We start from the raw sequence: 26,612 nt of genomic DNA, 5'->3' as shown, positions 1-26,612 counted from the left end.
CTTAAATCTATTTCTCTTGTCAGACAACTGAATGAGCGGGAAATTCTGACATGATCACCGCTCATAATTGCTACCTGTTATACACGCAAAAAGTGACTCTGGCGCTGCTGCACATCGCCATTTTATGATTGCAAAGTTGTCTAACAAAATCAACATCAATGGGAACACCTGTATTGAGTTATTGACTACATTCACATCTACATCTACATTCTTATCCTTTGGGGTATCCAAAGTTGTTCGACCATCTGATAAGCACTTCTGATGGAGTATACCTGTGCCTTTAGTGTGCACATACTGTAAGAAACCCTCCTTCAGCCATTGTTGGAATGAAACAGTGAAGGGAATAGAAAAGATAAAAGGAGCTCTGACAGTGAGCACTTTCTGCAGTGATGGACTGAGTTCTGACAAAAGACTGGCTGAGTACCTGCAGGCCAGCCTTCAGCTGCCAACAACTGGACACCATTATTACCATATCAATCTGCCTTTACAGCCCAGCTCTCTGCCCTGTTATTATCATTACACTCTGCATATATTAATAACTCATTTTCCATCTAGTGCCACTGATGCAATACCTGGTATTTTAATAGTGGATCGTCTATGTATAGAGGCCTGTCTTATTGTTCCTCCTCCATGCTCAGACTGCTTATCTGCATTCAGTTTGCCACAAAACCTGAAAAGTCTCCACACACATTGTTCTTCTTGTGCTAGCATTTTTGGAGATGTATTGGGCTTCTTTTGCATTTTCATTTATGGTTTCTTTCGGAAACAGTTGCTTTAAGCCCTTTTTATTTTATACAGGTCCTTTATGCAGCCCCTCAGTTTAGCCCCTGTCTGAAACAGACTGTTTTAGCTCCTGTCGTTTTAAGAACCCCCTCCCAATGAGCCCATTCTGTTCTGACTGGCCAGCTTCATTAAGCATTGCTGTGCACATTAACCTCAAGTTTTGGAACTTTGACCATGTTTAATATCTAACATTATGACAGTATATGAATAACAAAAAACCACAAAAACTGTTGACCTAAAGGCTCAGAATCACAAACCCATATTTTAAATGAAATCGCTGTATACAAACAACACTATAGTCAAGACAGTTGGTACTCTTTCTGTCATATCAAAAGTATATTGTGGTGATGAGAGACTGCTAATTATGGCTAATTATGGCTAATTTTATATTTCTTTATAACATACTCTCATGTTTGCTGAGGTCACTGTTGTCATTCCTCCTCTCCATACTGGCCAGGAAGAAATCCAACTACAGTGAAAGAAATGAGGGACAAAATCCACAATCCACATTTTGTGCAAAAATGGTTTTTAAATTTCAGCTAAAACTTTAACATTCTCCGTTAAGCAAGTTGAGTGTGTATCTTCATGCTGGTAGCTGTGTATAGGTTTATAACTGGTGTTGTGTCTCGTGGAAACACAGAGGTAATTTGGTAGTGAGACAAAGACTGTAATTTCTCAGGGCACTTGATTGGTGTAGCTCAGACTGCTGATGAGATCCATAGACTCCGCCATTTCCCATAGTGTAGTTGCTCTAAGAAGGGATCAATTCATGGCCAGTATTGATAGGAGGAATGATAGAGAGGCAGCCCGGCTTCGGTGAACTGGTGCAATTTCCAGGAATGGAAATGTATTCAATGATACCGACGTTTAAATGTCATTACCTGACCCACCAAAAAGAAAGAAAGAGAGAGAGAAAACGCGTATGCATGATCAAGAGAGAGGGTGTGTGCATGGACAGACACAGAAGTGAAAATGAAACTTTTATCTGGTACTTATTCAGTGTAATTCTCAGGTTTATCAGTGAAGTGTATGAACTACACAGCAGTAACAAGCAGGGTGACAGCTAGCCCCTTTTGGTTCCCATGGAAAAGCTTAGGGAAGCAGCTGTGCATTGTTCTATATCAGAGTAAGTTAATCAGTTCAAACCAACCAGTTAGTCTTAGTCCAGTAAAGTCTTTTCTCTTGTAAAACTGAAAAATATAGTTTGAAAACACATTTTTATACTGTATATGTCACTTATCCAAGTGTAAAATGGGCTCATTGTTGTCCCTTGTGGCCATTGGAGGTTGGTCCCACCCCTCGACCCCCCACCCAAAAAACCAAACCAAAACAAAAAAACAACCGAGCCAATCAGAGTACCACAGGCTGAGCTAGGTGGTGAAAAATTGTCATGGCGATTGTCATTGTCATGGTCACAAAAATGGCCAACAAGTGGAGAAATAACTCAAATCAAACCTGCCCCTTGCAACCGCTACCACAGCTTCTCCAGTATATCTACTGAAAATGATGTCAACTGGATGGATAAGGCAGCCACCACTGATTGGTTAGGGCAAACTAACATCCCCTCACCCCTGGATAATGAAGTCAAAGTAAATGACAATTCAATCTGAGTGTTGGAGTAATTTGGAATAATGGTTTAACATCTCCCTCAATCTGCTCCGCATATATGAGTCAAAGGACACACGTAGGTATTCTGTGGGCCAAACACTAGGCATAGTGTCTTGGAATTAATGAGGACAGATGAACAGACATGTCACACACACATAATCCAAAATGCGAGTTTCATATCATCTGTAAAAAACACTAGAGTTGAGGACTGACCTGGCAGGCATTATAGAGGAGCTGGTGCTCAAACTTCTTGATCCCCAGGATCTGCTGAAACATCTCATAGAGCTGGTCTTTGCTGAGGATGAGCTCGGAGGCGGCGCTGGCTGTCATTCTCTGCTGGTGTTTCCTGGGGTCCTCTTCACCACGATAGATGGTGTCAAACTTGGCAATCCACGAGCTCAACACCGTTTCTTTGCTCAGGCCGTCGATCTCAGGCAGGCTGCGCACCCGCTTCTCTATGTGCTTCTTAAAAACCTCCCGAGAGTCGCTGGCTGAGCAGCCACCGCTCTGGACCATCCGAGACACACGGTCACTTTTTAGGAAGACCTGCAGTCAACAGAGTGATTTGTGAATTGACAGACAAGTTTTATTTTTGTATCCTGTTGTAATCTTTCAGAGGGGGGTGAGGACTGTATTGGTTGTGTTTTATATGTGGATCTCTTAGTCTTATTCTTTTTTTCTTTTCCCTTCTATTTCTTCTGTATAACTCACCTCAATGCAACATGCAGTATCCTATATTGACTTTTTCGACTACTTGTGTCTCTGTGTGCATTTATCCATGATTTGTTTACATTATATACCTACAAAAATGGTATAATAAATTGATCAGAAAAAAATAAAGGGCAGTCTTTTCTAATTAACTGTACAGCAAAGAGAATATTTTCAAACAACAGAATAGAAGAGACTTTGAGATTTTTTTTCATCATTCATAAAAACAGCAGCTTATTTCTGTAAGCATGGCTGGACTAACTTCCTGGTGGGCCTCCCCTTCTCTTTGCAGTACCAGTTTTCTATGTTAGAATACTACGTGGTCCAGATTTGCTGTGTGGTAATCTGATTAAATACATTAATTTAGGAATAAGCAATATACTGTATAAGCACACATTTATTTATAATAATTTATTAATGTATAATAAATTAAATAAAACTTGTATCTGAGTGGATTTTAATCATCAGTACAAAAGTCTCAAATGTTACTACCTCATTATCAATATATCCCATACATTAAAAAGCCAAAACCAACAATGAATTGATCTACTTACAAGCATTGTGTGTGTATCAAAGTGTGATATATCTTATTGCTCTGTGTCACAGTGCCTTATGTTGTCCAAAACCTATTAAAAACACATCAGTGAGCCACACTGTTGCACTGGGTGACATGTTCCTTCATCACTATGAACACACACACTAGTTTATTTTGACTCAATCTCACACATACTGTCCTGCTTCCAGAAATACTCTCTAGAGCAGAAAATGTGGATTAATCCACCACTGAAAATAGTCCCCAACAAATGCACTATTGCCTACTGTTTGAGTAATGTTTGTTAAAAAACTACAGTGCCCAGCTGTTTTAGAAAATTGCTGAGCCTTTTTTTAGAATAAAGGTATACGCAGTATTTGTGTCCTGGTTAGATTTACATCTTCAGTAGGAACAAATGGGTTTGGGGTACCACAGACAGGGTATAGTAAAGCACTGAGAGACAGACAAACTAACTGCTGGTTTCAGTCTTTTCATGGTATCTGTTGACAATTAGAAAAGTATAGAATAAATCCAGTCTTATCCTTTCATGAAAACACAGTATTCTCCTAGCAGCTCTTATACACAGTGATTTCTTCATTTTACAAGTTTTTTACCAATTAAGAGAAAACAAGAAGAATTTCAATCACAAACCAAACATTTTTGAGTTGAGTGAAAGCTGATTTATATTTGAGAGACTGTATACAGGCTTGTGATTGATAGATGGTAAATTCCTGTCATCTCTGACCTCTCTTTTTCTCTATCTTTCTATTTCTGCCTGTCCCCCTATCTCTCCCTCTCCTTCTCTGTCTGCCAGCCTCAGTTTCAGCCTGAAGATAAAGCTGGGCTGAGAGCTTTAGGTTTAATTGAATTGGATAACCTGTGCCACCAGCTTCATCTGCTAAATATCACACCATTCTCATTTGGCTTGCTTGTGCTGCCACATTAACTGATAAGGAAGTGCCAGTCAATGTGTCAGCACCACCAACTAAACCTTGTTTTGCTAAAGCTCCTCCGAATCCCCAAATGTCCTCCTTTGCAACACTTCTACTTGGATGAGCTTTTATGGACATAATTCACAGCGCAGCAGAGATGATTAGTTTTAAAACATTGTGACGGAAGGAAAATTTGAAAAATCAGGAACTGTACCTTTAATATTTATGTCATGTTTCTATCCTGTCATAACGTTTTCTACATGGCTATTCTATATTAAGTAATGCAAATACCTACATAGTTATAACTCAATGAGTTGTACTATACATGTTTTAGAACAGCTTTTTTTGGGAAAAAAAAAAAGTTTTGTGCGATTTGAAATTATTTGAATTTTCTTGCTTGTATGTCCACAGGTTTTCAACACATGTCGGCAAAATATCTGTACATGGATGGATAGAGAGTGTCAGCATTCCAGGGATATAAGAACCATGACAGGACATTTTGAGCCTAAATAGTGTCAAAAAAAGTTTGAAAAGATCATATTAACAGATTTTGTCACTCTTATTGAGATTCTTTCTCTTTTACTGGGGATAATCTAGTTCGTAGTTTTGAAACTACAGTTCCCATAATGCTTTGGGGGATAAAGGCAGGAAGTAATGTTGCCATGGAGTCAGTGGCTGTGTCCAATATCCTCCCTTATTCACTCATTCACTTCTCCCTATATAATAGACACTAAATAGTTTACTCAATAGTGAGCAGCAAATCAAGATTTCAAACACTAACTAATCATCTTCATTTCGCGTCATCACCATCAGCTGTCGCACAACAGTAATTTTCAGCATTGCATTGTGCGATTGTTAGCAGAAAGTAGTGCACATGTCATGAACTCTACTTTTTCATTCCATTGTGGAATTTTTGAGGGCACTATACAGTGAATATATTAACATACTCAGCATTCAGACAGTCAATAAAATGGCGGATGGTAAATATTGAGCACTATATAATAAACAGGAAGTGATTTTAGATACAGGTAGTGTGAATTAACCTGAGCTCTGTTTCCTTAACCTATATTCGTTTATATTCTGGCAAATTTATATCATGAGAAGTTTTGCTAAATGAACTATTAGAATGTCCTGTTTGCACTGTAACCATAGACAATAACTGCATTATGTTGATAGTGAATAAAACCAAAAGATGTGATTATTATAAGATCTGCAGTTATGAGGGGGGTCTTTATGGATTTTGATCCAAGTGTAAGTCACACTGAATCCAACAAGATGTGTTTCATGTCTGTGTGCTCAGTTTTGACTGAGTTGACAGAGTGTGCTTATTGATGCAAATAGCATTGCAAAGGGTTCATCTTTTGTGGGAGGATGTAAAGAACCATAATTGTGATAACAGTGAAATATTCTGTCCAGTGAACGATAAAAAATATCGGCATCATATTATCTGTGTAAATGTGGTGAAGAAGAGTTTTGTTGTTTTTTTTATACCCATCTTGTGGATTTCAAAGTGGATATTAAAATAAACAGCTGTCTTAACTGAGAAAACGATCTGACCACACTCCATTTAGTACTTTTTCTGAGGTTTTTGATCTTATCACATGATCTTCATCAGCAGGCAGTTTGCCCAGTTCTCAGAACTAAACTACTAAATGCTTTGCGGTGGAATTGTTTTCTCAACTGCTGTTTCCAAGGTCAACAATAAACATATCCTCAACCTTTAGCCAATATATATGTAAGAAGTCCTTAAAGTGCTCAGGAAAAAATAGAAATTTATACATCAACAATTCCAAAACGATTGATCATAAAATATGATATAATCAAAAACTCTATCAAGGTCCAAGTCAAAAACAAACTTTGAATCTCAATCGTCTTTATGTTTCAAGAGACTTTTAAGGAACAAAAGTGCAAATTACAGCTTAAATGTCTTCATTTTCATTTTGCAGAATATGCAATATGTTAATTCATATAAAATAGTGAGCAGAGTTATTGGCATATGCCTTTTGGAGATGAATGTGAACCTACGATGGCCACAAAACTCACAAAAAGTGTGAAAGGCCCTCTCTAGAGCCAGTGTTTGGTTTGTCTGTTCTGGGCTACTGTAGAAATATGGCGGCCTCCATGGAAGAGGACCCACTCCCTATGTAGATATAAAGGGCTCATTCTAAGGTAACGAAAGCACAACTATTCTTATTTTTAGGTGATTATACACAATATTATGTATACTATATTTCATTTTTGCCAAGTCCATTCTGCCAGATGCCACTAAATTCTACACACTGCACCTTTAACACAACACTTATCTTGTATGATGCTGTATATCCGGTATCCTTGTCTCTGCCCTTGGTCTCTTTACTAAGCATTCTGCTTGAACATAATTATTCTGTGTTCACAGTAAATACAGTAGCAGCACTAAGGCCGAGACCTTTGACTTGTTATTATTGGCCTCTCGTAGTGCCAGCGATCCAAGAATTGAAGCTTATTCTATTCACTGTGAGTCACTCCAAATGTGTCAAATGCCAAAAACAGTAAATGAACAGTGGAATAGAGACTGCAGTGAGGATCCTGCCTCTTCTTTCTACACTTTTTATTTCCCTATTCTATTCTGGGTGGATAAAGCCCACTGAATCCTAGCCATTTGGGAGCACATTATTAAGACTGCCCTGAGGAGCTTAGCGCATGCTCTGCATCATTTCTCAGAGCAAGACAAGTTATCTCCACTGAGGTTTGGATACTTTTCCACCCATTATTAGTTTTCCTGCATGGACAGATTCATTTAAACCAGAGAAGGCTCAGTGAGAGGAATTTAACAGCTTGCAAAAGTTAGAATAGACAGTTTCTATTTATAGTAATCATACAGAATTTGGTATTTAACTAATTCTACAGCAAAGTCAGAGGTCAGCTACAGCTACAAAAGGCACTGTCAATGGCTTACAAAACTAAACAGTATATAATTAATATGTAAATAAATTGCAAGCAATCAAAATGATTCACCTGAGATGAACAATAACTAGATTTAATATACGTAGGTCTTTTGAGTATATATTGTAGATTTAGACTCCCTGACTCACCTCATAGTAGCTCTGGACGGCGTTGATGAAGGCCTCATCTGCCACAATCTGGGTTTCTCCATTGAGGAACTGCTGGAAACGCTCTTTGACTGTCTGCAGCTGCTGCTTACTGATCTGAGGGAGACGTTTAGAGAAAGAAGACAGGGAGATTATTGTAGTTAATGAAAAGCACAGCATAAACTTTAAAAATCCCAATCTATATTTAAAATCAAAACAAAACATAATCCTTTTGTCATTAAAATGGCTTGCAATTACAGAAATGTTGTTCCTGTTCCCTTTTCTTTCTTAAATATTTATCCTTTATGCCTAGATAAAAATCAAGTTCCAGTCCCCTGGAAGTATGTCTTTTTGTATAGACATGAAGATATCAGTTTGCTATGGCTAAGAGTAATGGTGTGGATCCAAGCCACCAATATAATGCTCACAAAACAAAAGAGAAATATGGAGAATGATTTTGAAAACCACAGATGGGTGGATCAACATGAGAAATTGTGTTTGTGCCTTTAACTGCATAAATAGCAAAAGTATTGGGTGAAAAATGTTCAACATCCAAAAGAGGAAAAAATCTTCCTGTTAGCTCAGCTATTAGCATCTAGTGATATGGTGAGAGCTTTGGGTTTTAATGAGGTGGTGGATAGTTTTGCAAAGATAAAATTAACATGTTGAAATATTTCATAAACTCAGTTATATATGATCACATGTATATGTTCTACTGAGTCATCATCCTTCAACAGAAACAATAGAGCACTACAATGAAATGACCAATAAGAGCCTGCCCCCCTGCTAGGAGACTCCACACCCACTGGCCAGCTCCCGTCCGCAGCCCTGGTAACTGTTACCATGGCCACTGCAGGAGAGGAAGCAGTATGAGATTACAGCTTCCTTAATGGGGGTCAAAGTTCACAGTTCAGATGAATGACAGGAGAGCCAGCTGTGTGCTACTGTTAATCCATAATACATCAGTGCATTAAATGAAGAAGAGGTCAGATGGAAATATGTACAGTAAACTACAGGTTTTCAAAGTGGGAGGCAGGCTTCCCCAGGGGGGCTCCAAACAGTTTCAGGGGAGGCTCAGTGAATGGAAGTGAAAAAATAATATGTTAGTTATTATATTAGTTATCAAAAGGAGATCACATAGAATAGCCTAAATGTGTGTGATTTGGTTAAATAGACAGTTCAGAGATACAGTATTTTGGGGGAATTTTACTGTTTTTCCCACTTCCCCTTATGAGTCAGAAACTCGCCTTAGAAACTTAGAAACTTGCCTTAGAACAGACTTTTTTATGTGTTTGGTGTAGTCTGAAGACACGTCAAACAGCAATATTAGGCTATCTTGGCTCAACTGTTGAGTGTCTATGGGATCGAATAACATAATCATGATCCCGTAGGCATCCAGGAATTGAGCGAAACAAAGCAAGTAAACTAACTTTTTCCAAGCTCTGTCTGAGGCGAGGCACACAGTCTCAGACTTTGAAAACCCCCGCAGTAGACAAATAAACTATAAGTCAGTATGTTGTCTCGCTTGGTTTGAGTGTCTCAGTGGCAGATTTGTCACTACCAACCTCAGCAGCACCAGGCTCTTGCAAGAACTTTCACTTTTAAAGCTGCACAAGGAATTATTTTGTTGGCATAGCTGTAGGTGCACACCATGTAACCATGTTATCCATTATTGAAGTCTTCTATCTTTTCTGTCTGCTTTTCCTACAGACTGTCTAATAATGCAAAAATGTCCAATGAATTTTTAAAAACTGCACCATGGTTAAGATTTGAATCACAGAAAATGGTTTGCTGAGATGCAGTTAAAACTTCTTCTTTCCAGGTCAAAAATAAACTCTCAGGCTCTACTTGGTCAAGGTTAGAGAAAGGTCATTGTCATGGTACAAAGAAACCAACACTGACTTGCGTGACAAAGGATGTGAACCACAATCTCTCGGGTTGAATTCTGACACTCTATACTCTCATCCATCTACTCCAACCTCTTCCCTCAGTCATTTTGTGTCACTATAACAATGTCTACATCTGCTATTGCTTCTAGGAGAAACGCAGATGTTGCTTGTAGGGGAAACATTAATACAGGTTAAATGTTTGAACAAATGATGAATAATGTTGTGTGAGGACAGTCTTTATTTTTTTTAAGTTACAATATGCAAGTTCAGGAAATCAAGCTATCATCTGTATGAGACTCTTAAGCAAAGCAAGGTTGGAGCCGAGAGGAGTAGTAGATCAGAGGTGCATTCACATATTGATTGACAGCTGTAAGCTCCCACCCCTGACTTGGCCCTCTCTGAATGGTTAGAAGGATGAGGCTCGCTTAAAAACTTGAGAGGGAAATATCTCTATACTGCTGCCAGCTTGTTCAATAAGCCTGGTTCACAGAAGCCTTTGCAAGCCTGATAAAGAAACTCAGCAGATGAGTTTGCAGGACTGCAGGGTTTAACATCCAACAAGCAATGCTTGATGAAGTCAATAGTAACTACTTATGTCATTGTACTGTGGATTTTAAATTTGTTTTTTGTGAGAATGCTTCTTGTTGAGTTTAACAATGATGATGTCTGTCTGTCCAATACTTTGGTCCAGAGCTACTGGCTATAATAATTTGAGCTGATCAGTTTTATAGTTTTTAACCAGGACCTTCAGTATTTGGATCAAGTACTTTGTTAAAAAATTTGTGCCAAAGGCCATATTTTCTGCTCTTGCAACCCATTAAATAATTTCTGGACCTCAATATTTGAAGCATATTCATATATCTGCAACAAAACAATACATCCAAATCCATAGCATGGCTATATTTGGTGTGCCTTCAACAGAACATAGTATTACTGCACATCAGTTGTCAGTCATTAAATCAACACTGCAATGCTGTAATATAAAAAACATCAGATCAGACTCAGTATTGGCAGATATACAATATTAAGGGACTCAGATAGGGCCACAAAAACTAGATCAGGACATCCCTAATATTTTTATTTGAACAATGGCTCAAATGACTATGTGTAATGTGAAAGCGGGTTGCCCATAGTCAAAGCCACACACGTGAGTCACGTGCAGTTCACACGTGCAGTTCTCATCAGCTCTATGGATTGTTTTAGCATTTTCAGCCCACAGCTTTACTGTTTGGTTCACTCTCACCTCTCTCATCAACCTGTTTCCAGATAAACTGACTATACACTACATACGTAGCATCAATCAGCAGGTGGACAGTCAGCAACTAGCTGAGGAACATAGTGGAGCATTTAGCAGCTAGAGAGACAGATATTTCTTCTAAGGAGTTGGTTTAGACCTAAACAGAACTGAAAGGACAGTGAGCATTGGACTTTCATTCGTCATGAGGCCAGAAACACCATTCCAAATGAATACTAATGTTGCTCTACTGGATGGGTAAATAGGCAACTGCTTGCTGCTTTGCCATATCAACTTTGTGAGATGGTAACAGCTTGTTGTGCTTCCCCCAAACGGACAAAAAATAATTTAATGCAGGTTTAATTCTACCTAGTTAGCTCTTGCTAGCAGCTATGCTAACTCTTCCGAGAAATGCAAGACAAATCTCAACATTGAAAAAATACAGCTTCTTTTTTAAATCCTTGTTGTGACACAAACATTTTCTTAATAATTAATTTCAGCTTAATAATTTGTTGAGTTCAGATTTTATCTTTCCTGCAAGAAGTTTGGGCAGTGAGTTATCAAACCAGCTGTTGACAGTGCTGTGATACTGAACTCATAATTCGCTATGCTTATGAGAGCTAATGGGATTTCCGGTTATCAAATATGCAGACTGAATGGATTTCATACAGTAACTATGTCTTGTATGGTTTGTATTGTCAACATACAGTATACAGTATCTGGAGTGCACGTTCAATAGTATACTGACACACATGGCAGCATGTAGAGAACATTTTGTTTTCACAAGAAGCACTTTCCCCCCAGGACAACCACTCTGGGGCTCTATACACTCTTTTCTGAAAATATCGTTCCACTCCAGTTGTGCATGTTAAGAGGCATCTGTTATAATGTAACGCATTGATAGCACTGCCACTCCAGGGAGAAGATGACAGAGAGTGAAAAATGGGGGAAGAAAAAAGAAGGCCAGAGAGGAAGGGGAAAAACAGGAGCAATACTGGAAAACAGAGTTTATTGTTTTGTAGTTATAGAGAACTGCAGGGAAATCGCAACTTTCGTTTTATTTTCAAGAAAAAAGAAAACTTCCAAAAATCACTCTGACATTGGTAGTAATGGAAATGACTTACAATCCAGTCCTACAACATAATCTCACTCTTGTCATGTGGTTCACTCTTTTTCTCTAGTCTGGTTATGGTACATTTCTACAAGAAAACAACAACAACTACAACAAAAACCCAATGCAGTATAGTTGTTTTTAGAGGCCTTTTAAGGACAACATTTCCCAGAAGCCCATGACCCTAATACATTTAACATCATCAGCTTGACAAGCCAGTCAAGAACTATGAGAACATATAGTGAGGGCAGGGGTGTAGTGGTGCTTATACACAGGTATACAGTGTATACCTACCTAAACATATAGATACATACAGTATCAGTGCACATATTGCAGAGCAAGACTGCAGGCAAACATGTTATAGTCTTTCATGTAATCCGTGATGTTTGTTCCCTGACTTTAGCCTCTAAGGCAGTGCCTCCTCCCAGGCAAGTACCCCTGTAAAACAACACCAAGTCTGGGGAGAATTTGTCTTAAGGACAAAGTCGGTGAACAAATGTTGCTTTTATGTTGCTCCATATCAGGCATTCACAACTACAAATATGAAGCGAACACAACAAAGCATATTAAACTGAGCCAAACATATTAAACAAACAAGTAAAACTGTCTGACAGCAATGACATCGACGAAAGTTATTTGAAAAAAGCATTTTAAACTTAATATAGTCTTTAAACATATTAAAGGTTAGCTACGTTAGCTATTGCTCATCATCCCCTTCTTCTCTGCCTTCAGGACATGTTTGAAAATCTATAAATTTACTACACAGACAGGCAGACAGAAGCAGACAGACAGACAAACAGACAGGCAGACAGACAGATAGACGCAGACAGAGAGACAGAGAGACGCAGACAGGCAGGCAGACTGACAGAAGCAGACAGACAAACAGCAATGCAGTGTGTCAGTGCAGTGTCTGGTACGAGTGGTGGATGACCACTCACTACAGCTTCCATCTGAGACCTAGAAAACTGAGATAACACCGTTAGCGTGTGTGTGTGTGTGTGTGTGTGTGTGTGTGTGCACCTCTCAGTGGGTGCTATCTCTCAGCCAGTAATTGTTCCAGTCAGTGTGGCTGCTGGAGTGGAGCTGGATCTGGCTTACACACAGCTGAGATCACAGCCTGAAAGCAGCAGGTATTTTAGGAGCAAATTCAGATAACATTGACTTACCCAGCATAGCAGTGTGATATTTGCCTTTGATTTAAATTCAGGGCCTTGTTTCCCTGGTGGATCTTAAGTCAAAGATGATTGTTTCTGCAAAGCATCTTTACTGAGGATACTCTTACAAATCATTGTAAATTAAAGTGATAAATTACAACTCAGAGGTCTCAGTCACGTGCCTCTTTTAAAGGTGCTCTTCAGATATTTGTTGATAACTTACAGGAAGAATAGCATTGTCTTGTGCACAGCTTGTTTACAAGTGCAATGGTTAAGCTCTGCTCTGAAACAGGGCCATGAGTCCACATTACAAATACATAGTATCATACTGGGACTAGGGAAAGGTTATAGATCACCTGCTGACTCTTTGTCCACTGATTGATCTGCATCTAGTTTTGAACATTTTCAGCTCTTTTAGGTTGGTGGATCAGTTTTGAATGTTACAGGAAGGATGAGGAAGAGAAAAAGCAGGACAATTGCTGCAGGACAACTCTGCTATACCCTGGATTCCAAGTTCTGGAACATTCAGCAGCAATGTTTTTTACATTATTTCTAGAAGATGTGTGCATACTGTAGCAGCTACACAATGGTTAAGGTATGGAAAAGATAGACAACTGCTGAATTGGCCTGAATATAAGACAATGTTCATATTCTTATCCTAAAACTCTTTTACTTTTTTCTGTGAGTTTTGTTTCACTGAAGTGTAAACCGTTTGAACCAAAGGTGCATGTTTCTCCATGACAGGCTCCGTCCTCTACTGGACTCTATGGGGAATACTCTCCTCCAATCATACTCACGTAAACGCCCACTGAAATTTGCATTACGTAGCAGGCCAACCCGCCTTTGTTTTGCCTCTATTCCTAGACATTTGGCAGTGTGTCGAAGCATCCTGGAAGGAGCCGCTAAAAACGAAGTCACTAGCGGCGGGACTGGTTTCCTTCCTGAAAGTGCAGGGCCATACATAGACAAGCTGTCTCTGCCTCCTGATTCCTCACTCAGCTGGCTGGTTGGGGAGCAGGAAGCTGCAGCCTCCACTGGTGCAGGATAGGGACACGCTGGAATATTTTCCAAAAAATATTCAGGCTGCCGTGGCACAGGTGGCTGCAGCAGCTAACAATCTGTGAATGTTGGGTGTTGCTGCAGCTAATACACCGCTGGACGCCCCCGTCACAACAGAGCAGGCTGATTTTCTAGGCCACACCATCAGCACGATTAAAAACCTGACTGCGTGTTGGGTTAGGGTTAGGATTAGCTCAGCGCTTCAAGAGGCTGGAATAGGAGAAGGCACAGCTGAGCCATCATCTGCCGCTTGCACCTTCTTCAAGCCAGAGACGAGACCAGGTCCATCACCGCAACACCACAGCAAGGAGGAGAGCACGCAGGCAGGGCAGAGCACCATCAGTGCCTGCCGCCTCAGCCACCTCCCAGACCAACTAGGGCTGTGCTAGCCAAAAAAAGCTTGGTGTTGAGCTCATCCATGAGTGCTATATTAGGCACAATGTAATAAGAAAGCCACACTCAAAAGCAGATCTTTCTCTCGCTGCGCTCACTGGAACTGTTATTTTTCAGACCAGCCAGCATGGCTCGTCTCGTCAGGTAACAGTGAGGTGGCGAGCGGTGTTATATCCTCACACGCCCATAAACGGGAGTCAGTTCTTTAGCCTTTGTTGCTAAGGTTGTTGCCAAGGTTTTTCCGTGTTGATTGCATTATCCACTTTCATATTCCCGCTCAAACATGTATGGATGTATTTGAGTTTGCATTTCCAGTAAAGAACAAGAAAAAGAAGGGAAATCTTGCTACTACTGTTTGCTTACATAGCCTCCCAAGCCGCCGGAAGTCAACCAAGACGCAGCTTCTGGAAGATCAGAACAGAGTGGGCTCAGTAGGGGCCTTAAAGAGACAGGAGCTAAAACAGCCTGTTTCAGACAGAGGCTGAGCTGAGGGGCTGTGTAAAGGGTCAATAAGAGTTAAATAAGGAGTTTTTTTATTAATAGATATTCCAGTAGAGCCCTAGATTAAAAATATAGACCTGTAAATGTGCAGAAAATGTCCCCTAAAACATCATTCTTTTTTAACAATGATTTGTAACAGTTTTGGAAAGCACAGACAAAGGCAGTTGCCCTGCCGATTACTGCCAATAGGGGTGCCAGATTAGAAAATGTTCCAATGTGCTCTGGAGGGCACATGATCAAATGATCTTTTTGGTGATTGAATTTGGAGGATTTGTTGCAGTGGGCCTCTCACAGTCTCTACAGATTTGCTCTCCTGTTCAGCTCTGTGATTATGTCCTCTCATTAAATCATCAAGTCCTGGCTCTTATATTTGGCTTTGGGTGATGCCTGCTCTCGAGACTCAACCACCCAGGATGATAGGTAACATACACAATCATTGGTTTGCATAACCTGTTTGCACCTCCCATACAATCATTGTTTTTACATTTGAGACCTTTGAGTTATAGAAAAGCTGCGGTTTTTGTAAAACTTTTTGAAATTTAACACAGTAAGAACAGACATGTGAGTCAATGAGGATAGATATTGTAATGTTTCCAATAAAACCAGGGATAAACTTAAATTCTATATGACAAACACCTGCACACATGTTGTCAGTTATCCAACAACTAGAGGAAGCAAGAGAGTCCAAACAGCAGTGCACCGCAAAACTAAAAACAAGAAAGTCTAGCCCTCTAGCAGAGCTACCAGAGCTTACCTGAATAACAGACCTGCAGGCTGCATTCACCCAGGGTCATTATTCATTATTCTTCTTATGACCAGGCATGTCTGGACATGTAAAAATAACACCTCAATGGAGCACCATGTGAAGTTTGCTTACCTAGGACACCTCCTAATTTGATAAAACTCAGGTATTTTTTATTTCAGCTGTCATGCTTACAGATATTTCTGCTGACTTGTCAGATTCATTTGACCAGAAAGGCCTCATTCTTCTGCTGTATAGCGCCCCGTGGTTTGATAGAAATGTGACATCTGTTCTAACCATAAACGATTGTGATTCTATAGCACTACGCACAGGAAGATCACATCAAACTGTTTAGAAGTGTCCTTGCACTGTGTAGTCTACAAGTTACTCTATGAAGATTTCAAGGGGGAAAAATACAAGTAGATCTATTGTTATAAAAATTAGGATTATATTGTGATTAGATGTCATAAAATCATACTATGTGTGTGTTCTTGCTTTTACATGTCATGGTGAATGTTCCTGTTTGGTTCTACAATGTTGCATAAATAGCAAACACAGCAGCTAAGGCTAACAGTGGAGGTCAGTACTTTAGAGGAAGTCAGAAAAGAATAAAGGTCAGAGACAGGTCAAGAGGGTGTCATCTTGATTTAAGGATCTTCAGCTGGCCACCAATTAGAGAACTGAGAAAATGTCATGACGTTATCTGTGGAATGTGTCTGTAAACAACAGGAGAAAACTGAAACGCCCATTTGTAAGGTATATAAACCAACTGTGAATGCTCCATGACGAGCCTTTTCTTTGTAACCTCATCCTGTGTGTTGCGCTGTGAAACGCTCCTTCTTGTACAAGAAAATAAATTCTTTTTTTGACACCTATGTAAAGAGGGATGTGACTGTTGGCACCCTTCCACTGTTTCAGCAGATATGTTCATAGTCAGCGGTAGCCATCTCTTATGTTATATTCATCACACCATTTAATTCATGTAAGATCTGTAGTCAGAACAGTTGTATTACCTTAGACTATGGTTAGGCTTGTATAGTTTCAAGAGCAGGGCCTATAGTACATCATTCCTCATTCACTATCACCCCTATTCAGCCAAGAATTTTCATATCAGCAGCAGTGCATCCCTAATTAACTTACAAAACAAAATAACATTGTATACTTTATTATAGTTTTAACTTTTTTGCTGTGGAAATGGTATTATTTTTTTCTTTGTATAGCTATTAAGAAGGTTTTAAAAGTGATCAAATTTGAAGTTGAGAATTGTGCAGATTTAGAGTGCTTTCATGGATTTATGTTTATTTTAGTACTTATATAATTAGAGCTGCAACGATTAATCAATTAGTCGATTGGCAGAAAATTATTCTGTTTACTATTTAAAGCAAAATGCCAAATATTCACTGGTTGAATAGCATTTATAGACAGAATGATTAATCAAATAAACAAGTAAATAATCTGAAGATTAATCAATAATGAAAGTAACTGTGAGTTGCAGCTACAATGATGGCTATTAGTTACTGATTCAAAGGATAATTAAAGTGAATTTGGTGTTTGATGTTGTTTTGGAGCCTCAGAATTTCTGAACATTCCTTCTAATTCCTGCTCACACAAATCCAGACAACATAAGGATAAAAAAAAAATTGAATTTTAGATTTGTACATTGGACCTACACGTTAAAACTACAATAAACATGAGCACACACACTTGTGTTCTCACAGATGTTAGAACTGAGATTAACCCTTTCTCCCTCCCTTAGCAGAGAGCATGCCTGAGCTCCCTGGTGATGACATAACATCAAATGGACGGCTAATCCCAGATTACACACTGCACAGCAGACCGACAAAGGATGGAGAAAGTGCTCATCAGGGCGAGAGCTCCTATTCACACACTCACACACAAATGCAGGGCAGTGGCAAATGCTTACAACACACACTCACGTGACTACACACACACACACACACACACACACAACTGTTAACGCTCGTCTGCAAGCAAGTTTCCAATTTCTTTTTTTCAGCCTTTCATGTGACAGAAAATATCCATATGCAAGACTTGTCTGTTCTCACTGCGATGAGATGAGGCTGAGATTGAGAGTGTATAGTTCCTGTGTATTCAGTCAGCTTCAAAACACACCACCCACTATTTACTGGCACAGGATCAGCTACTAGCAAGTCTCTGTCTATAGTTAAACTGTGTCAATGTTTCCTCACTGGCCAACAGGCGCACAGTGCCAAAAAATACTGTACTTCCTCCATTCAGTGGCTTTACATGAACCTTTTATGATTATTATCTCACTAACGCTAATGTCATCGACAGTGTGTAAAGCTTTCAATTTAGATAGATTTCACTAATCTAGTACTGACAGAGCAGGGATTAGTCCAAGAAGCTGTCAGTAAATAGAAGCACAGACAGCTCGGAAATCTGTCTGTGTGTCAGTTAGGTGTCTGCTTTCTAGACTCCAGACCGTGCTGGGTCATGGTCTGTGGTTCAGTTCATCCAAAGCAGAGCTGCAGCTAACGATTATTTTCATTATCAATTAATCTGTCATTCATTTTCCCTACTAATCGTTGCAGCTCTAAACCAAAGCAGTTTTAACAGGAGATGTGTTTCTACAGGATGTCCTTGCTGTCGTAGCACATGTGGTATCAGATGTCTGAGGAGTTCCTCATGCTTTGAAAAATGTTTAAGAAACATATGGCAGTTTATTAGTTATGAGGAAGACAGTTGTATAATATCTCCTGTGGCTCTGGAGGAAAAAAAGACTCCCTTATGATGCCATAGTGACATCATCTGAGTTATCTTTGCTTGTGCTTCCAAACAAATTTATTACAGAAGTTCTGAGGAGGTTACACATTTATCAGGCATAGATGATCTAATGATTGAGTTGCATTATCAAAGTGTAGGATCCAGTGTTTTTGGATATCTTGTCTCTAAAAATTTCCTAAACTTTGTGAAAGTGCTATACTAACTCACTGGTGTACTCTGTCAAGAAAATGCAGATCATTCTACTATGAAATTTAAACATGCCGATGAGTATGGAAAAAGCTTTTACGAGGAACATAAGCATTTGCCATAAGGGTTTATCTGACGTATCGCAGTATCCAAATACAGTAATTAAAAAGCATTTTTGGAAAATCTTTTCACTCTTTGTTTTAAAAAAGGAATTTAACAAAACTAAAAAGTTTAGTCCATCACAACATAAAAGCAAGAGGAAGATCAGGGTACCCTGAGGGGTATGAGATCAGCTTTTTCCCCGAGCTCATTTCAAAAATACAAGTAGACTAGAGAGTGGTTGCTCCCAGCTGTATACACGTTAACACTGGGTAATGGTATGTACATTAACGCTCATACATGTTAACGCACACACCTGGTGGGTTCAGTGGCTTGCCATATCATTGCAAATATAAAAATTAAAAAGCCTTTACTAACACGTCTACATAGTTAAATACAAATGCAACATATAATTTCCATGCACTTTTTTCACCAGAAGTCTGATTCACATGGAGCTATGTTCACAAAGGTTGTGTTTTTTTTTTTTTTTTTAATACCATGAAGCAGTCTACCTTCACATATAGGGGGATACATTTCCTCTCTTGTTATTCACCTATTTATTTTATTTAATTTTACTCATTTGGAAAGGACATATATTCAATATCAAACATAAATGTTGCCATTTGATGTATTGTACCAGAATTAGCTTAGCACTCTTTTACATCTGCAGACTATTACAGCTGATGATTCTGTTTCATGTTATTGTAAACCCAACACTTCTTCAACTTGTCCTGTCCTGTATCTATATTTCTATATATAGTTTATTTACTAAAAGTCCTTACAACAACAGAGTATGATGTTATACTCACCACTCTACTGGTGAGTTTCTCTTTCCCTTTTCATTCACTTCTTAATTCCAGTCAGTTTTACTTTGCTATTTCTCTGATCAGTGTGCCGTCAATGAAAGTCAAGACTTCCTGCGCAGATCTTTCACATTTGACTTAATCCCTCCCTTTCCCGTAAAGCTTTTAATGTGAAGCTTCTGCAGGAAGTGTCTGATTTCACTGACAGAATCTTAGTGAGTGAAAACCTGGTAAAGTAGAAATAAAGTGCATTAGTGAATGAAACCAGTACTTTAGTTTAAAAGGAGAGACTCAGAGCAGCAGACTGGTGAGCATGATATGACTCTGTTGTATTGATATTGATTGGTGCGGTGGAAATGTACTTTATGGTGAATTTACCATGTGAGCTATTATAGTACGTTTAATTCCACGCCCCCTCAATGTTTTTCCTGCAGCTTTTATTAGGGATCAGTCTTTAAAGCTCCTGATAGAACTGCAACTCTATGTCATCTGTATTCCACTGACTTCTGGCTGCATCAGGAGCACCTGTTTTTGTCTTTATTATATCTAAATAGCACCTCTTCTGTTGTGTTTTATATCAGTGTATGGATGGATTTCAGAGCGCACGGTGCAAATGCTGATTTGGTTTTATTCTCAACTCCAAACAGTTTGAGTACAATTTACTTACATTTGTTCTGGCCTGAGTACAGTTGCTATATTTGATGACATATTACATATTATATTACATTACAACTGCAAAGATTAGTCAATTAATCGATTAGTTGTCAATTATTAAATTAATCATCAACTATTTTCTATCAATTAATCGTTTAGAGTGAGTTCAAATTCAAATTCTCTGATTCCAGCTTCTCAAATGTGAATATTTTCTGGTTTCTTTATTCTCTCTATGACAGTAAACTGAATATCTTTGTTGGTTGGGATAAAACAAGACATTTGAGGACGTCACCTTCAGCTTTGGGAAATAGTGATCAATACTTTTCACCATATTCTGACATTTTACAGACCAAACAACTAATCCATTAATCAAGCAAATAATCGACAGATCAATTGATAATGAAAATAATCTTTAGTTGCAGCCCTATATTGCATTCATATTACAGATTATTTACAGCAGTGCTTGTATTTATGCTAAGCTTGTGGAGAAAGTTCTGGTCAGCTATCTAAAAGGCTGCAGGCTTGTTATGGTAATTGCCCTGTGGCCCTGCAGACGGTGGCGATGAGTATCATATTAAGAGTCTCAATAGATCAGATTGGCATGATGACTCACCTCCAGCCTAATTACAGCGCACTCATTGCTTTCTATAAGTGGATGTGTCAAAGGGCCGCCGTACACTGAAGCATGTGGTGTATGTTCATGTGTGTGCTGTGTATGTGTGTGAGTGCGTGGGTGGGTGTGTGTGTGTGTGTGTTTGTACATGAACACAACAGGCCAACTGACAAGGCTTTCATCATCATTAGCAGCCTACATGCTGTCCTCATGAATTATGCAGACACTACTGAACTGTTGCTACAAACACACACACACACACACACACATACACACGCACACAAACACACATATACACAGACAAGTGCTGTAAACCTTTGATGGCATCATTCAAAAAGGTTTTCCTTTCTTTAACTGCCTGGTTTTGTGTTGCCAGGCACACTGATACTGGAAGCTGTGAGAAGTAGTTAGTGTTGGGGGGGAAAGTCTATTCACTGCTGTAGCTCAGGGGGGGATTTTTATGTCTTGCTCCTTGTGTGCACCCTTTTCTGTGTGACTGGATGAAGGCAAGACCCAAGTTTTCATAAAATAATAACAAAAAACTGTAAAAACTGAGCAAAAAACTGTTACTAATTAGTAGGTCTCAAATACCGCAGTTCTGCCCCTCACAACTTCTTCCAGAAATGTAGAGTGAAAATCAAAAGGTTGTTATATGTAGCACAACAAGCTAGTAGGGATGTGCAGAGAGCCCAGTATTTGTATTTGTATCTATATTTGTTGAGGCAGCTGAACAAACTCTCTTACGAAGGAGATCCCCACACCGGATCTTGAACTCAAGTCTCCCAGATCATAGACGACTGCACTGACTGACTAAGCTAAAACCACATTCATCACAAATGTAACAGAACCACGTTCCCACGAATGTGCAGAGGTGTCTGCCTTACACAGAACTACTCTCTGAAGGCTGAAAATGGGTTTTCTAAACAAACTAACCTGACCAAACTTTTCATTATGAAGGAACATGTTACCCAGAGCAGCGCTGTGACTCACTTACTTGTTTTCAATAGTTTTGGACAACAAAGTTTATGGCACAGAGGAATAAGATATGTCAGGCTTTGGATACACACACAGTACTTGATGAGTTCATTGTTGGTTTGAGTCTAAACATGAGATTTGTTGACAATAAGAAAAACATTTTTAAAAAGTCACCAGCCTTCTTCTTTAACACTACCTTCAAAAAAAAGCATTTCACTGCCCTCTCTGACCACACTTCGCATCAGTGATGGGTGTAGTTGGGTCACAAGTGTGTTCTGTTGCACCACACCCAAAAGTGATGTTATAGTGTACTGACACATCCTGGAGTGTGTTTCACCTCACTGCAGTAAGGTGAGGGTTTAAACCATTGGAGGTAAACACAGGCTAGATCTTCAATTGCTGTTAAGTGGCTCTTTCAGCTGAAGAAACAAAGTCAATTAGTCGACTGACAGAAAATTAAAGGTAGAGTCAGTCATTCTGGAGAAAGATTGTTGATATTCGAAGTAAAGCCTGGCTTTGCAGACTGTGCAGGGGATGTTTTTCTCCTTGAGGGCACATTGGAGGCAGGCAACTGTACAATCGGAGATTCCCTTAGAGAGTCAGTCATTTTGGAGAAAGGTTGTTGATATTCAAAGTAAACACCCAAACAAATACACCCCTCCCTTCATGCTCCTTCAGTAACTCTGCCCCCCAAACTCATGGATGCATATTACCAAGGCAACGACCAAAAGAGAAATATGGTGGAATCCAGAGTGATGCACCAGCTGTAGAGTCAACTCTGTTCCTCTCAAACATCATCACAAGCAGAAAAAAAGATTTTGTCTCATGTGAGCACAACAGTCCATCCACCCTCTCCGCCTCTCTGCAGCCTCCTCACTTCTCACTGGACCTGTGTTCAGCATCTCTGTCCACAGAAGCAGCCGTCTGTCAGCTGCAGCTCCTGTAGAGCTGAGAGGACAGCAACCAGACAAACAGCCTTCACCAGGCTGACTGACAGCAGAAATTTACTACATGTTGGCTCCACGGGAAGAAATCAACAGTGTTTGTATTTATTGATTCATTGATACAGTTAATTAGTTCAAAACATGCATACAGCGGGATATTTGTGTGATTTAAACAGCTGCCTGCTCAGATTACGCTTCATTAAACATGACAGAAACAGACTTGGAATGTAAAGAAATGTCGGGGGTCTCTGTGAGACTGTCTCTGATTCAGTGTGGATTGATACATTTAATAACATCAAAGCATATCTGTTCTGTGAGAAAACACTTTCTGTGAGAATTGGCCACAGCCTCTCACTATCCAGTTCGTCAGCCCTCCCACCAGTCAACGGGTGCTGGAGATGGGAGACTGTCATGTCCTCACACAGACAGCTGCTCTGATGACTTTGCCCTGTCCTGTACACGAGCATCAACGTCCCCTGCTGCTGATTGGCAGAAGGGACAGCTAGAGGACCATGAAGAGATATTCGCGGAATTTGACAAAAAGTGTATTGGTTTAGAGTAGCTGACTCTACCTTTAATCGGCAATTATTATGATCCCAGTTTCAAATTTATCAACTGCAGGCACAACACTAGTCCAGTTTTGTTTTTAATTTGAGAGCATTACAAAGATCTGACCTGCAGATTTACAGTCACTGAATCTGTCTTACAAGCCTTTGTTTCATCATGTCTGGATCACTGCAAATTCCTGTCTAAATCACAAAGCTTTAGAAAGGCTTTAGACTGTCTGAGAAGAACCCTTTTGTCAAAACTTAAAGGCACATAACACAACCAAAATGTGTTTAAAAGAAGTGGGAGGTGTCAATGTACTGTACAAAAGTGGACACCAGGAAATGATTTTTGATACTTTTTTTTTATTCCAATATTAGTCATTTTATGTTGATATTGGATATAAATTACATCCTACCAAAGATCAGATCAGTCATCCAGAAAAATCTGACATAAGCAGCACTTCAGAAAGCAACATGAATGCTTCTGAATGAAATGTCTCTCCACCAATGTCACCTATAGGCAGAAGCAGCTGGCTAATCTTTCAGAGGGGCCAGTTAATTTACTCTGAAATGAAACTAAACTGCTCAGTTTAGCAGTGGAGAGGTTCAGAAGCCAAATCAGACACATCATCTAAAGAAATTCATCTCCAGTGTCCAGACTAATTACCATATACAGTACATAATATGATCCCTTTGCTAATTTATTGTCAAAGACATAAATAATAACAGACTACCACAGAGAAACGTTTACCCACCAGGAAAGAAACCAGCATGAAAAGCCAGACACACACACAGAGAGAGAGAGAGAGAGAGAGAGAGAGAGAGAGAGAGAGAGAGAGAGAGAGAGAGAGAGGGAGAGAGAGAGAGAGAGACAGAGAGAGAGAGAGAGAAATTGAGTGTGTGTGTGTGTGTGTGTGTGTGTGTGTGTGTGTGTGTGTGTGTGTGTGTGTGTGTGTGTGAGACGTCGAAGTTGACCCTTTCTTTCATGGAAATACATTATTTATGTTATATTTATGTTTCACTACATGTGTTGCTGTGCTGGCTTTGTTGTTTGTTTGTAGACAGAACACATCGCTGCTAGCTAACAAGTCTTACAAAACACTGGAGCTAATATATTGACCTAGCTACAGCCGAAAACTAGCTAACTCTCACAATTGCCCATTGAAATGAAACTTTTTATCTTGTTCTGAGTATGACTTCACAGTTCACCTCAGAGTTTCTTTTTAGCGACTTGTCCATTCACGGTGACATGACAATGACCATATGTGATTTGTCTGATACTTAGCTAACTGTTTTTTAATCAAAGGATGATAACCTCACCAGTCGTCCCCATAGACTGTATATAAATATAATATTAGATACTCTAGTCTATAGTCATCCCTCCCATAGACTCTGGTAAGGCTGTAACTCTGGGTTTGACCACACACGCTAGCTGATATGTACCAGCCATTACAACACAGAGGGGCGCTGTTGCACTCATTTGAAAAAACGCTATTAAGATGGAATAAACATGGGCAAAGTGCCTTTTGTTTGATAAGGAAAATGATCAACTCTTTTATTCCAAAGACAGTGATAGGTATTTTTATAGTGAGAGAGTCCTGGCTTTCCATGGTTCCTTAGAGAAAACTTTACTGCATTTTAGGGAGGTTACAGGGGGTCATTGCTACATGGGCACTGCCCTTGCCCAGAACCACCAGAGACAGCCTTGAAGCATCTCGCATGTTTGTTGTAGTTGGTGATTAAGGCAGCACTGATTTGGAAAAATGGCAAAAGCAGAACGAGAAGAGGAGAAGGAAATAGAGCTGTTGAGCAGCAGAGCAGGAGAGGAAAGAGGAGTGGATTCATCAGAGCCCCTATTGTGGTGCAGAAAACAAGCAGACAGATGGCCTGATTGTGTTACTGCTTCGAGTATCTCACCTGGGCATACTAATCTAATCCCCCCAGGCCTGATTAGAAGAGAAAAGCAATGTAAATAAAAAACAAAAGAGAACAAGAAAGCATTTCACTACAGATCTTTAGGTGTCCAATTAAGAACTGGTATTCTTCCTCTGGCTAATGAGGGTGGCAGATTTAACAAAAACAAGAAATTAGATGTGAAAATAGTGTGAGATGTGTGATTGATGTGATTTGGGAAGAGTTCCATTTTATTCAGTATTGTGCTAAACCCCGAATAATTCTGGAGATAATTAAAAATGAGAACTTTTGTTTGTCTTGATTTTCAGCTACCTCCATGTTATAATTGTCTAGCCTAAATGCGAGATTGTATTTATAGGCAGGAAAGTCTGAATATAACTTATTGAAAATTAATTTTCTTTGCTAATTCTTGGTCTTTTTAAAACTCATTTGGAAAAGTCTGTTTTGCACTTGCATTATTCATTTGTAATGTGTTGTCAGCTCATGTGGGCTGCACACACTGTATGTATATTCATGACTTTGTAATATGAAGTTCATCTTCAGCACCATCACCAGGTCTTACATAATTGGTGTTGTAAAGACAATCAGTGGTGCTGGAAGTAGTTTACATATTACACAGTGAACTAGAGGCCTCATGGGGCCCATGTTTAATTAAAGGAGATGTTTTCTTCAGACAGAATGGCAAGTAGGAGTATCAACACAGCTTCACTGGAGCCAAATGGGCAACTCTGCAAAGTATACTATTGTTCCTTTTTGACACTGCACTTGAAAACCTTTGATCCTTTATCAGGGAGGTACCATGTAGGTACCATGTAGGGCCCAGTCACACCAGCATTTATAACAGTGACATTTTAGACAAAGTTCAGTTGATCTCAATGGAATAGGCACAATCAGTGGATTGGCATAAAAACAAGTAAATCTGCCTCCGAGCAGAGTTCAACTGGTGAACTAGTGAACAGTTAGCAACTAGCTGGTGAACACAGTGGAGCATTTAGCAGCTAAAGAGACAGATATTTCCCCCAGGAGTTGGTAGAGAGCAAAAACAGAGCTAAAAGAGAGTGAATGTCAGATTTAGATTCACTGGGTGGACAGAAACACAACTCCAAATGAATGATAATGTTGCTCCGTAACTGCTGGATGTTTATTGCAGGTTTAAATGAACTGTGTTGACTTATTGCTCAATTAGTGATTGAGAGCACAAGTAATCACAACATCAAACAACTTGTAAATCACCTATTTCATGAAGCACAAAATTATTTTGCGTTCATTGTGATCTACCCTGCTTTAAAGTCAGACAGTTTTTTCAAATAAAATGTGGGTTGAACTCAAACTTGTACCCTATTTTTATGGACTAGTACTAGCTGGGGACCTCAAATGATTTAGGCTGTAATCATTG

General features: G+C 39.4%; 1 protein-coding gene across 2 annotated transcripts in view; it reads right to left on the bottom strand.

The window, feature by feature from the left end:
- The window catches only part of cadpsa (Ca2+-dependent activator protein for secretion a), a 195,071-nt gene that overhangs the window by 150,731 nt on the left and 17,728 nt on the right, over positions 1 to 26,612 (bottom strand). For both annotated transcript variants that reach the window (XM_044349147.1, XM_044349146.1), the window contains exons 2-3: positions 7,635 to 7,748; positions 2,605 to 2,937 (exon numbers count right to left, since the gene is read on the bottom strand). In XM_044349147.1, the coding sequence (XP_044205082.1) occupies positions 2,605 to 2,937; positions 7,635 to 7,748 (447 nt within the window). The remainder of the gene's footprint in view (positions 1 to 2,604; positions 2,938 to 7,634; positions 7,749 to 26,612) is intronic.

The sequence above is a fragment of the Thunnus albacares genome, chromosome 4, assembly GCF_914725855.1.
Source record: "Thunnus albacares chromosome 4, fThuAlb1.1, whole genome shotgun sequence".
Lineage (NCBI taxonomy): Eukaryota > Metazoa > Chordata > Actinopteri > Scombriformes > Scombridae > Thunnus > Thunnus albacares.
The sequence above is the reverse complement of the archived record's forward strand: the minus strand, read 5'-3'. Positions and strand labels throughout refer to the sequence as shown.